This window comes from Canis lupus, chromosome 3 (genome assembly GCF_048164855.1).
Source record: "Canis lupus baileyi chromosome 3, mCanLup2.hap1, whole genome shotgun sequence".
NCBI lineage: Eukaryota > Metazoa > Chordata > Mammalia > Carnivora > Canidae > Canis > Canis lupus.
In genome coordinates, this window is record NC_132840.1 from 76,185,232 (window position 1) to 76,198,344 (window position 13,113).

At 45.9% G+C, this 13,113-nt stretch overlaps 1 protein-coding gene across 1 annotated transcript in view; it reads left to right on the forward strand.

The window, feature by feature from the left end:
- Nucleotides 1-232: 232 nt before the first annotated feature.
- Nucleotides 233-13,113, forward strand: part of TECTA (tectorin alpha) — a 65,700-nt gene continuing 52,819 nt past the window's right edge. Inside the window, exons 1-5 of the mRNA XM_072822401.1 lie at nucleotides 233-361; nucleotides 3,061-3,348; nucleotides 6,957-7,094; nucleotides 7,444-7,609; nucleotides 11,458-11,870. Coding sequence (XP_072678502.1) covers nucleotides 245-361; nucleotides 3,061-3,348; nucleotides 6,957-7,094; nucleotides 7,444-7,609; nucleotides 11,458-11,870 — 1,122 coding nt within the window. The 5' untranslated portion in view covers nucleotides 233-244. The remainder of the gene's footprint in view (nucleotides 362-3,060; nucleotides 3,349-6,956; nucleotides 7,095-7,443; nucleotides 7,610-11,457; nucleotides 11,871-13,113) is intronic.

Here is a 13,113-nt window from a genome sequence, read left to right on the forward strand (position 1 = left end):
GCGATTTCTCCTAAGGAGAAATGGCATCGCTCCCATTCTCCCCTTTCCAGAGGCAGAAGATAATGCATTGTGTATGGCTTAGGTTTAGGATAAATGAAAAGGCAGTCTGACTTGCATTTAGTTTGTAAGACTTACTGAAAGAAGCTGGCTTTAGTGGGTGGGAGGGAAGTAACTTGCCAAGTGGAAGCCGGCTCTGCCATCTATCTAACCACCGTCTCTCTCGACAGCTCAGCCCAGGGAGCTCATGTATCCATTCTGGCAGAATGACACCAAAACCCCTAAAGTAGATGATGGAAGCTCATCTGAGATTAAGTTGGCCACTCCCATCTTCTTCTTTGGCGTTCCCTACCGCACGGTCTATGTAAGTGTTGCTGTTGCTCTGTGGCTCTCCCCTTTGTTTGTCATTAAGGAAAACATTTTAAATACCTTCATCCAGGGCTCCGGGAATGGAAGATTTATTGGCAGCCAGAACGACAAGTTCTGAGATTTCATGAGCTGATAGGTTTTATGATTAAGAAAGTCAAAGGTATATTTAATGGCTAATGTTCATAGTAGAGGAGTATACAGGGCAATAAATTGCTTTTGTGGGTGATTAAACACAGAAGTGAAGCAGAGGCCCCAATGCCATGAACATTATTTCTGCTACTCGACAAGATAAAAAGATACTATGAACCACAATAGGAGCAATATCATTTTTCTTTCCCTTCTGGGGGTGTGAAAAGTTGAGGCATCTGCTGTTCTTAGGCTTCCTATCAATTTGGAACAGAGCCAGAGCATAGTAGAGGGGTAATCAAGTATTATATATAAGTTGTTTGCAGAGTTGGCTGTCCTTGTTGGGTCTGAGATATGCCATGGGGTCCCATTGTCAGACCTGCATGAAGAAATGGTACCATTTGCTATCAGAGCCCTCCTGGGCACCTGTGTTCTCAGGGCTTTTTGGTTTTTGTTTTGTTTTGTTTTGTTTTGTTTTGTTTGGATCTTTGAGTTTGTTGCTAGTGAGAGTGTTGCACGTTGAAAACATTCAGAGCAACTGAGCCTGTTTTTATCTTTGGCCTTAAAGCATGCGGTGAGGCCTATGTCAATTCTATCACATCCTATCCTATTCTGTGTCTTGCCTTGGAGAAAGAGCCGGAAGTCCCACACCTCTGTCTCTGGCCATGTCTATATCTGGGTTCTCTATATTCCTCAAACTTTGATTTATAGCGTAGGACTGACTCCTATAAAGAAATAATTCCCTCTTCCATTACCTAACCAGTGGTCCCTGAACCACATCGCCTTGGTGCTTGTTAGAAATGCTGCTTCTCAGGGCCTACCTGCCACCTGCTGAATCAGAAACTGGGAAAGGAGCCCAGTAATCTGGGTTTTAATGAGCCCTCCAGGTGATTCTGATGCCCACAAAAGTTTAAGAACCCCTCATCTTAACTACAGAGGATAATCAAAATATATCTGAGTCAATACCGTCTCCCTCTGCTAGTCTGTGTGTTTTAACGACAGCTGTTACTCCCTAGCAAACACATTGCTGTGGCATCCTGAAATGCCTTTTGGTTTCCACTTACAGCAGAGCCTCCTTAATGTAGCATAGTGGATTCTACGTTTCAGAATCTGTTGAGTTGATTTTGGAGATGGGGGAGGTGTACAGGACCTCCATTCTGGAAGGAAGCCTTAGTCTCCCAGACCTCTAGAAGAAGATATGTATTTCCTTGAGCTCCTTTTTCTCTCTGTTGTACCATGGAGTCTGAACAATTCCTGCCCTTGCAAAAGGAGGGTCCTTAATTTGGGACAGACTTATTTGGGGCAAATTTTCCCCTGGGTTTCCAGTACTTTGAGTAGTGTAATCTTTTTCAAGCCCCTGAGTTGTTCGGTATCTCTAGCAGACAATAGATTCTTCACGTCCTTATAGCTGGGTCTCTGGCTTCCTTTCCAAACTCCACACTCTTGCTTCCAAAACAGGTTGATGTACCTTTGGCCCAGGTGCTGATCACTTCGCTCTGGGATCTGGGTCACCGTTAGTGTGTGTTATATTACTGATTAATAGGAACATAACAAACAATTAAAATGTATAGGAAAGTGAACTCCAGGTTTTCTGTGTCCAGGAATTGCAAGTATTCCCATCCCAGACATTTCTGCTGTTGAAGCCATACAAACCACAGGCTTAAATCAATCTCATGATGCTGCAGACACAGGCAGAGGCTGAATTGTGTACAGGTCCTGCGTCAATGGAGTGTACGTATTGACTGTGATTTGCAATAGGTTTAGTAATTTAATAAGCTTACTAAGCCTTTTGTAAATCATGAAGAAATCATGATAGAATAGTCATTTATATATACAATGTAAAGATTTCATGTCTCCACTTTCATGCAGAGGTTATACAAAGAAGCCATCAGACTAAAAGAGGTTTCATGGAATTGGGCATCTGTAGGTTGTAACCTCGTCCTTGTTCTGGGTACAGGGTGGTTGTGAAGTCAATCAAATCAATAGAAGTCCTTTAAAAGCCTCATCCAGAGCAGGATATGGTTGATCTTGAGATCTGAGTTTGATAATGGAGTAATTGATTTATCTTTTACTGACACTCTTGTCATATACTAGGGATCAAGGTCTAATATACAGCTCAACAGTTTTTTTGATTTAGCTTTTTGCTTCCATGGTTTTTGTTTGTTTGTTTGTTCTGTTTTTCTATCTATTTTGCATCTGTGATGCTGGATCTTTTCTTATGGTCCCTGCCTGGCCCAACACACATGGGTGCACGCACACACGCATGCGCACACACGCACATGTACATTTGGTAAATGTAAATATAGGATAAAGAATGTGAAAAGGAGACTGATTATTAATAAGAAATGAAGTCAACCACAAATTGAAAGTGAAAGAAAACCAATAAGTTTGTCTGGAAGTAAACGAACCTCCTAGCTGAGCAATGGAAGCTGGTGTTTGGGGGTTTCTAATTCAATAGTTTAAACGTTGTTTTCATTCATATGATTAGGCAAACGTCTGTCTTGGTTTGTGACTCTGAGGGGGGTCACATTTTAGATGCACTGTGCCAACCCTGTCTTCTTTTCACAGGTTAATAACAACGGAGTAGTTTCCTTCAATGTGCTAGTAAGTCAGTTCACACCGGAGTCCTTTCCCCTGACGGATGGGAGGGCCTTCATTGCTCCCTTTTGGGCAGATGTTCACAATGGAATTCGAGGCGAGATCTACTACAGAGAGACCATGGACCCTGTCATCTTGAAAAGAGCCACCAAGGACATCAGGAAGTACTTCAAAGACATGGCAACCTTCTCTGCCACTTGGGTTTTCATCGTGACATGGGAGGAAGTCACATTTTATGGAGGGAGCAGCACCACACCTGTAATAATTCACATATTCTGTTTTCCACTTCATATCCTGACATCTCATTCTTGTCCATCTTTACTACTGTGACAGAGTCTAATTGTTAGAGCTGAGGAATGTCAGTTTCTTGAGTTAAACTAATGAGTCTTGCCACCCATTTTCCAAGAAACAGAAGGAGATATCATACCTAACCAGGCCAGTCAGCAGTGATATCTCAGACATGTCATCCCTATCACTAATCATTACGAATGTCTACAAAGAGCCTCTGCACAATTTTCCTGCAGTAGGTAGCATTTCTATTTTGTAGGAGAGTGACTAGGCCCTGTGACCTCATCTAGGTCACATGACCGGGGACCCATCAGGAACCCAAAGATCCTTTCTTCTTGCCAAAGGCACAAATGTTTCTCTCCATCAGCTAATTTCTTTCCCCCTCTCCCTTCCCTGCCTTTTTTTTTTTTTCTTTTTTCACAAAGCCTGATAGGAAGAGGAAAGTAGGGGGCTGGATTTGGGTACAAATGACCTGGCTCATTTTATTATGTTATGACCTTTTTTTTTTTTTTTTTTAACTGTGACCAGGTCTGGAATTATTCATATTTGATGCTAATTGAAGTGGGCAGTTAAAACGTTTCATGAATAAAGTTTCAACATCTGCTCTGAAATCCCAAATGAGCAGTCAAATAAAAGTCAAATAAGAAAGATTATCACTGGCATTATCGTAGAGATAATCAACTTTCCACATAAAGGGACAGAACACAGTTTTCACGAAAGCCTGCGGCTCGTTTGGGTGACTTTGGCAGTGGAGATTTTTGAAGTAGCAGACGCATCTCCAACTGTATAATTTCCAGTAAGCAAAGACACTAAAAAATCTGCCCTCTGCTTTCGTAGCATTATTTCCAATTCCATCTGTTTCCCAATTTCCTTGATAATGAGTCAGTTGTTTAGGGATGGAACAGAAACTACTGAGTTAGATGCAAAGGTGGACAAAAGCCGGACTAGCCATCCACAGCTGCCCCGTGCTGAGCGCATCGTGTGTCAGCTCCTTCTGACCAGAGTATGAAGGTGCACTTCATTGCTAAGAGGTTCTGGAGAATAGAAAGACACAGGTTTAAATGGTGGATGCATTGGCTAGAAATAACCTCTCAAGAAGCATACATTTCCCTCTGTCATGTTATGGATTGCTAACAACTCCTCGGGTGATGTTTTATGTCCTTTAAACCTCATACCTTACAGCGTTAAAATGCAGGATGCCAGAGATCGATAAATTTTAGTGTCAGTGGGGGAAAAAAAGGGAAGAAATGCCCATCAAATGCTGACCACCATTTTTTCAGAAAAACTTCCTTTGGCCATAAAAATGGCAAGATAATTTAGATACTTTCTGCTTTGTACTTTGGAGTAAATTTCTGGGCTAGGTAAGATCTCTTTCAATGAGGATGAATGAGGTAGCATCTAAGTGCTTTGGGCTCCTTGGAGAAAAGATGGTACGTGCCCATCCATCCCTATCTTTGAAATTGAGTCCTCTCCCATGACCCCAGGTCTTCCTCTGTAGGAACACACGTCATCAGGCTAACTGAGTACTTGGCGTGAGAAATCTCCTAGATGTGGAAGGTGCCATGGAAGCCCAATAGCAAGGGAGAGGGAAGGGGACATGCTTATTTTAAGGAAGGAAAACTAATATTTATTGAGGGCTTTTGGGAGACTATTTATGGGTACCAATTAGCGCCCACAAGGATGTTGTGTAATAAACAGAACTTTCTCCACCTGAAAGGTGAGGGAAGAGGCCCAAGAAGTTAAGTGACTTGCCCAGGTGGCAAGCAAAGAGATTTGAACCTCACAGGAGGCCAAGCAAGGTTCAAACTAACTCCAATTCCTGAAGTGGCTCCTCCAGGCATCACCAAAAGTCCTCTCAAGTAGAAAGAGGCTTTTCAAGAATTGAAGACACAATTTCATAAGCCCAGATCTGGAGAGTCTCAGAACAAGTGTTGAGGAGATAGTATGTGTAGGGTTTGTGAGAGCAAGCCAGGCCGTGTGTGAGGGCGAGGCACCCTTGCCGTATTGTTAGGATAGTCGGTTGGTTTTGAGGTGACTTCTGGGCTGTTCTCAAGACCCTCTTGGACCAAAGATATTTCCAACTTTATTTCAGGTGAAGGGATTTACTTCCTGAAGGAGAATCCTGGTCCGGAGGAGGGTTGCACTTTAGACCTTGTGTGACCTTGACTTCATGCCTGATTCTAGAACCTGACCCTGCAGTGATCTTATAGCAATCCTGAGCTGACTGCTCACGCATCTCTCTGCCCCACTTAACTCTTTTGTTGAGCTGGGCCAAAGAATGGAGGCATATACCTGCAAGACTCTATCATAAACGCCATCGGCCGCGGCCAGCGCAGAGCTTGGGGAAAGAGTTCTCGTTTATAAAAAGGGCTTTTCTTTCCTTGCACCTTGTCTCCATCCCCGGGACTGTCTAGGAGATCTGAGGCTTCCAAGATCCTTTACCCCAGTCTGATTACACAGGATAAGGATTTGGGTCTTCCTCTGTGTCTGACGGAATGTTAACCAGGATGGTATCAGGCAGCTAGGAAAAGTGCAAGGCTTGAATGTAAAAGGTCAAAGCAGCCTCTCCTTTAACTCTGCTTTTATTTACATTTCCTGAAAACCTGTGTCAACGGGTAGGGATTGACAAAGGGAAATAGTAAAGGACAGAGTTTGCTACAGCTTGTTTCTGGAAACTGTTGGTGAGGCTTGTTTGAATTTGTATAACATCTCTAAGCCTAAGAAGGTTAAAATTAAGACAGCACACAATGAGCGCACATGAAGAGATGGACTGGGAGCTCCAGCTCAAATCCCGTTTTCTGTGGCCGAGTCCTTGAGAAATTGCCAGCAATTCATTTCCCTTAGCCCTCAGTTTTTAAGCTACCAGATAGGAAAGGGCCACACAATTGCCCACCTTAGCATTGGTCGGAGGTACAGATGGGTGTTGAGAATCTCGCAGATATGAGATGATGCCTAAATGCTCAATTAGAAGAAAAATTTCTCCCCACAAAGTGCTTTTTAAGAAATCGTTTCCCAGCTTCCATTTTAAAAAATTCCATTCCTCACCGGAATTACTGGTGTCTTCTAGAAAGCAAGAGAACACAGGGCAGACCTTGGCCTTAATCACACGGACAGGCATTTGGTGGCTCCTCCACTGCCCTCCCCCCCCCCCCCCCCCACACACACACTCCCCACACCACCCCCAGCCCCTGGGAACAGGTGCTTGCGCAGCTCTTCCCTGCCTGGACCACTTCCTATAGTTTATTCTCATGCTGCCATCTATAGGTGCTCACGCATTATCACAAGCTGAGCCAGGCCTCTGACTTCCCTGTCTGGTTCAAATCAGAGCTGTAAAAGGGGCGCTGAGTCAGCCTCTCGGTTCTTCTCAGGCAATCTCTTTTTCAGGTGCATGCTCCCACATATCTTGCTTTTCCCAGCGGGGGCGAGAACAACTTCAGAGGGGAGGCAGAGCCTGAGAGTTGGCTTTGGAGCTGCTCTGAGCTGCTTGGGGGTGGGGAGCGTGCAGGGGAGAGGGGGCTGGGGAGAGGAGCTTCTAGGGAGGGAAGTCATGAGACCGTCCATTCCCATCCATCCCGTAGGTGAACACCTTCCAGGCTGTTCTGGTGTCCGACGGATCCTACACGTTTACGCTCTTCAATTATTATGAGATCAACTGGACCACTGGGACGGCGAGCGGCGGTGACCCCCTGACCGGCCTTGGCGGAGTGATGGCACAGGTAGGTGGCTCTCCATTTCATCTCCATCATGTTTCTGAAGCATGGCTCTCTGTTGATGCTGCTCAGCGTCCTGGAGGGAATCCTGCCAAGCTCCTCTAGCTTTTACCTGAGAAGTGTGTCTGATTGGGCAGGTGGACTAATGAGGCTAATGTTGCCCATCTTTGATATCTTCATCTGGATGTGGCATGACCTGGTGAGCCTTTCTCACCTGGAATGGTGGCCCTGGGGGACACCAGGAAAAGGGGTCTCCTGATTTCTGTGTGCTGGGTTCTGCAAATAATGTGCTGGGGTCGGTTAACCCACAAGGGTGGTGTTTGTGTTCAAGTCTCATCTTCCTTTTGTGCTCTAGGCAGGATTTAATGGTGGAAACCTCACCAATTTCTTCAGCCTCCCGGGGTCAAGAACCCCTGATATTGTGAATATCCAAGAGACCACGAACGTCAATGTTCCAGGCCGTTGGGCATTTAAAGTTGACGGGAAGGAAATTGACCCAGCCAATGGCTGCACCTCCAGAGGTAAAGGCTTTTCCTCTTCTCCATGGCAAAGTGGGCTTTGCTTAGTGTAGATTGACAGGCAGGCTTTTAAGCCACGGGGGCGGGCTTGTTCCTGATGCCTTCCTCTTTTGACATGTCTCAGCTGGGTAATGGAGATCAAGGTAATTTTAGCATGCACATTCATCACACCAGGAGCTGGAACCCTGCATTTGCTCCACAGCAGTTTCCGTAGTCCTTGTCTCGGGTACGAACACGGCTGCCACTTCGAAATGACTCCAAAGTGGACATGGCTCTGGAGCGATCGCTCAGCCAGAGGGACAGAAGGGAGCCCTCCCGTTTAACGTTATTTTTGTCGTTATTGTTGTTGTTGCCATTCCCTGCCTTTCCATTTTTCTTCTCCTCTTTACTCCTGCTCTGCCATCTGCACTTTGTAGATCCACAGGAGTGGGCGAGCTCGGAGCGTTGCCAAGTCTCCACGAGAGTAAACCAGCGCTTCCCAGGATGATTAGAAAGAAAGGGGAGAGAGTGTCATCATCGTCTTTAGGGTGGCTTCTCCTAAACTCCTCGCTGCAGCAGCAAAACACACAGGAATTCTTTTTTTGGGGGGGTGTCAAAGCTGGTTTTAGGTCTGTGTGAACAAGTGGTAGTAGAGCCTCTCCGAATTTTCTTTACATTGACATCCAAAGTTTGGGGCCTTCTCTGAACCACCAAAACCTCTTTGAATGTGCAAAACAGCTCAGGACTCGCCCAAGAACATCCTGGATTGTAGATTCCTGCTTCTCACATGCCTAAAAATATTCAGAAAACCGTATTTCTGTTAGTATTTCTGCTTCTGGAGTGGAGGTTAGAGCAACTAGAAGTAGGAAATCATCCATTCAGCTGTCTGTTCACCCAACCGTCTACTCATCCATCCACTTAGCCCACCAGCCATTGCTCCTTTCCAAAGAACATTTCAAAGCCCCAGCCAGGTACTGGCGTCTCCAGTAGGTGTTGAAGATGAAGGAGCTCTGGTTCCCATGATGCTGCTGTGGAAAGAAAGACAGCCACCGGAACAATGATGACACAATATAGGACATACTGTGATGGACAAGAGGGTAGGCGGCTGTGGAAGCACAGAGGAAGACCCTGGGGAAAGTGTTTGTAGATGTTTAAGAAAAGTTTTGGGTTAGGATGCAGATTTCAGGAGGTCTCTTGCCCCCTTGGATAGAAAGCATGGTCTGGGGACCTGCATGTCTCAGCAGCTCGGATTTCTCTTTTGACTCAGCTTCAGCTTATGTAATATGCAGAAAAACCTAGTTCACCTGGCCTGAAAGGGCCACGCTCTCTGCCCCATTCCCTGCACTGTGGTCAGGCTTGATCAAACCTCCTGACTTTGCTCTAACGGAAAAGTCATCTGTACAGATGGCCTGCCTGGGCATCCTTGTCTCTGTGGACTCTGTAAAGTCCTCCATGTTCCAAATAGTAAATCAATGTTTTTGGAGCTGAGCCGGTATGAAACTAGATGGCAAAGAACCTAGCTATAAAGCTCCCCTGTCTTTCAGAGATGGTGCCCTCCTCCCTTACAGAGTGTAAAGACAGCTTCACTTAAGGTCTGTGAGAGATACCAAGCCAATACCACCTTATCTCTCTCCTCTTTATGGCCTGGACTAGGGACCCACCCAATGCCTCGGCCCCTGTGGCTGTGCAACCTAAGTGCCCAGGGACAGCCTCTCGCCTGAGTCCTGGGAATGAAATGCTGTGATAATGGAAAACATTGGCTTGCAGACCCATAGAGCTGGTCAGATGCCAGCCGTGTACAAAGTCTCCACTTTGACTTCATTCTTCTCGCCCTGAGTTATGGGTTTGGGTTTTACATACAGGACAAATCCAATATCCTTCTACAGACTGCCGTGCATTTTGATGTGCCACTGGACATATATCAATCTAATGAGAATTGGGTTTGCCCTGGGTGATAGCAGGGGAAAATTTGCATAGAGCTGGTTTATTATATCATCATTTTGCAAACAAAATTATCTCCGAGAGTCTACCTTTTGGTCCAAACCTCCTCTATTCAAAGGCATTTTCCTCTCATTTATTGGAAGCCTGAAAAAGCAGAGACTGGAAATCATACTTAGTGGAGGCTGTTAAAATGTATGCAGCCTGGGCCGGTGCCAAAGAGCATTGAGGTTCAGGCCCTGTCTTCAGGACTGATGCATATGACCTGCTGGGAATGTGAATAAATCCATTATCCCATATTTGGGCTCTGTTCTCAACAGGTACGAAACGTAATTGCCTTGGGAGACATCATTGTTCCTGTTGCACAGATACAGAGAGGACTGGTCCTGAGGCACCCATGCCTTCTGTTTGGGTCAATCTTGCAGCCTATGCTCTTCACTAAGTATTCAGTGTTACAAAAAAAAAACCTGAGCAATCTTTCCAAACTACAGTTTCAAGCTATGGTGAACTCCTGGTGTATGACATTATTTACTTTGCTTCTTTTTTTGTAATCTTTTCTTTCACTTTTTTTTTTAAGATTTTATTTATTTATTTGAGAGAGAGAGAGAGATAGGGACAGAGAGCACAGGCGGGGAAGGGAGGGAGAAGCAGGCTCCCCACTGAGCAGGGAGCCCGATGAGGGCTCCATCCCAGGTTCCTGGAATCATGACCTGAGCCAAAGGCAGACGCTTAACCAACTGAACCACCCAAGTGCCCCCATTATTTACATTTCTTAATGTTGTATCTTTGATGCTTTCCTTTTCAGACATTCTCAATTTACAAATGCCTCCACCTCTATCAATATGTACCGACTTGTTAGAGTCTCATTATTCCCCTTGGGATGAGGCAATAACACTGCCCACATTTTACAGGTCAGAAGCCTGAGGCAGAGGGAAGTAAGCCAGTAGTCTTGGAAGCTGATGGCAGAGCTGTGACCACTTTCCAGGTCTCTTGGCTCTGACACCCAACTGAGGAAGGACAAGATCACAGGCCCCTACCCAAGATGCTTCTATTTTAATTGAGGGTTGATATTAACAGCTGGCAAAGTTGGAAGGTTTGGTGGCTGGCGGGGTGGGGGAGAGATCATGTATTTGGGCAAATGGTTTTAAGGACTGATTGTCTACCAAATAGTAGTAAATACTTTTTAAATTAGCACACACACACACACACACACACTCGCTTCTCCTCCTGACCTGGATTCTGTTGAGAAGTTCTGCTCCGTGGATAAAGATGAGATTTGGGCAGGGCCTTGGGTGGAGAGAAGACAACTTGTATAATGCAGGTTCTGCGTAAGCAGTGTCTGCAGGATTTGTGAGCCCTTGAAGTCAGAGTTCAGCCCTTCCAGAATCCTCCCAGGGAGTTTGGGGTTTAAACTTGTGTGTCTGACTCCTGAGTCATGCTTATTGATCTCTTCTGGCACCTACAGGGCCCCCAACAAATGTTTGCTGAATGAATGAGTGAGTGAACGAGTCAACAAATTAGCATGTGAAGCAACTGTATTGCTTAGTTACCAGGATAAACTGGACCTGTTTCCAGAACACCCTTCCTCTTATTCCTGATGGGAAGGATATGATTCCTGTGGGTCATAGCCTTTGCTGTGGATTAAGACGATATGTCCTCCCTTGAATGAGAGTGTGCTTCTCAGGTGTGGAGACAATGATGCCAAGAGGTAGCCTGGGACACCCACAGCCTGGGCCTGGAACCTGGCCTTACCCCTGAGTGGCTGAGTGCTCCGAAGCCTCAGTTTCCTCTTCTGTCAAGTGAGGTGGATAACACCTGCCAAGTAGGGTTCTTGTGTGGATTACAGGGTATAATGCAGGGAGCACATCAGCCCCCTGACTGGCACAGAGGGTAAGTGCTCAATAAATGTTGGCTCTCGTGTCATTCTTCCGCAGGACAGTTCCTTCGGCGAGGGGAAGTGTTTTGGGATGACCTGAACTGTACCATCAAGTGTCGCTGCCTGGACTTCAACAACGAGATCTACTGCCAGGACGCCTCCTGCAGCCCCTATGAAGTGTGTGAACCCAAAGGCAAATTCTACTACTGCAGCCCCGTGGAGACCAGCACGTGCGTGGTGTTCGGGGAGCCACACTACCACACTTTTGATGGCTTCCTCTTCCACTTCCAAGGCTCCTGTGCCTACCTGTTGGCCCGACAGTGTTTGCAGACTTCCAGCCTCCCCTTCTTCAGCGTGGAGGCCAAGAACGAACACCGTGGGGGCTCTGCTGTCTCCTGGGTGAAGGAGCTCTCTGTGGAGTTGAATGGCTACAAGATTCTCATCCCCAAGGGAAGCTACGGAAAAGTCAAGGTGAGACCCCCTCCATCCCTCCTGGGAAGATAGAGAAGCTGGAGGTTCTTCAGCCCGGGGAAGACTTTCTCAGAGCTGCCAGTTCTGCTGTGTGATGTCCGTACCAAAGTGATGCGTGGCTCTTCTTGCAAATATCTTGTAAAAAATTTTTACGACGCTAAATCTTATTTGTACAAGAGCCCACCCCAGCTCTCTCCTTGATATGCCTGTCTGCTATAGGACTTAAAGTACATTTACATTCCTAGTAACCTCATAAACACGGATACACACAGACACACAGGCTCTCACACACACAGACACACATATGTGCACACATGTCCAAGCTACTTCTGAAGTTACTGGAAGAGAGGTAAGCCCAATTTCTCACGGACCTGGCTTGCAACAGTGGTAGCCACATGGTCATGTCCTGGAGATGGTGCAAACGCAGGGTACACACTCATGACTCAGTACAGCCTGTCATTAACCATTCTCACCCATCCACCATCCTGTTTGCCTACGAGCTACTGCTTCATTGTTAGAGAAAGCTCCAAACTGTTCAGTGTTTCCAGAGGCACTACTTGTGTGGACACCTGGACTAGGCTTGGTGAGCTCTTGGGGGGTGAGGGGTGGGGCAGGGGGCAGGTTCTGTGAAAGCTTTGTCCAAACACCCTTTAATAGGATCCCTACTCCTGCCTGGAATGAGAGAGAGGAAGGCGGGCCTCTGCTGGTCTGTTTAGAATATGCAAATGATTCCTGTCACCGTCCACCTGGATTTCAAGCCGGGGCATCCATAAAGGCGGGAGAGCAAAAAGCCACTAGCAATTACTCAATTTGTGGAGGCCCTAATTTTCACATGTTAATGCCAACCTTGTTGCAACCACGTATTTATTCAAGCAATAACAGCCGAGACCACAAGGGGTTGATTGCTGTCACCCTGCGCAATCCTTAATCCCCATGCTTGGAGGTCATTACAGAGATTACAAACCAGAACGGATGCCAATGAGGGGATTTCTTTCCTTCTTCTTCTTCTTCCTTTTTTTTTTTTTTAAATATGTGTTGTAGTTTTAATTGACACAGCATGTCCAACAAAAGGCAGGGCCGAGGAACTAATTTCACTTTCTCTAGCTCTGCGTGTCCTAGGTCTGTACAGCTTATCACGGTCATGATTAGGAAAGTGAGTTTTTACTGTGGCTGAAATGCCAATTTGCTTTTTTTTTTTTTTTTTTTTGCCAATTTGCTTATTATTTGGTTAGTCTCTCTAGGG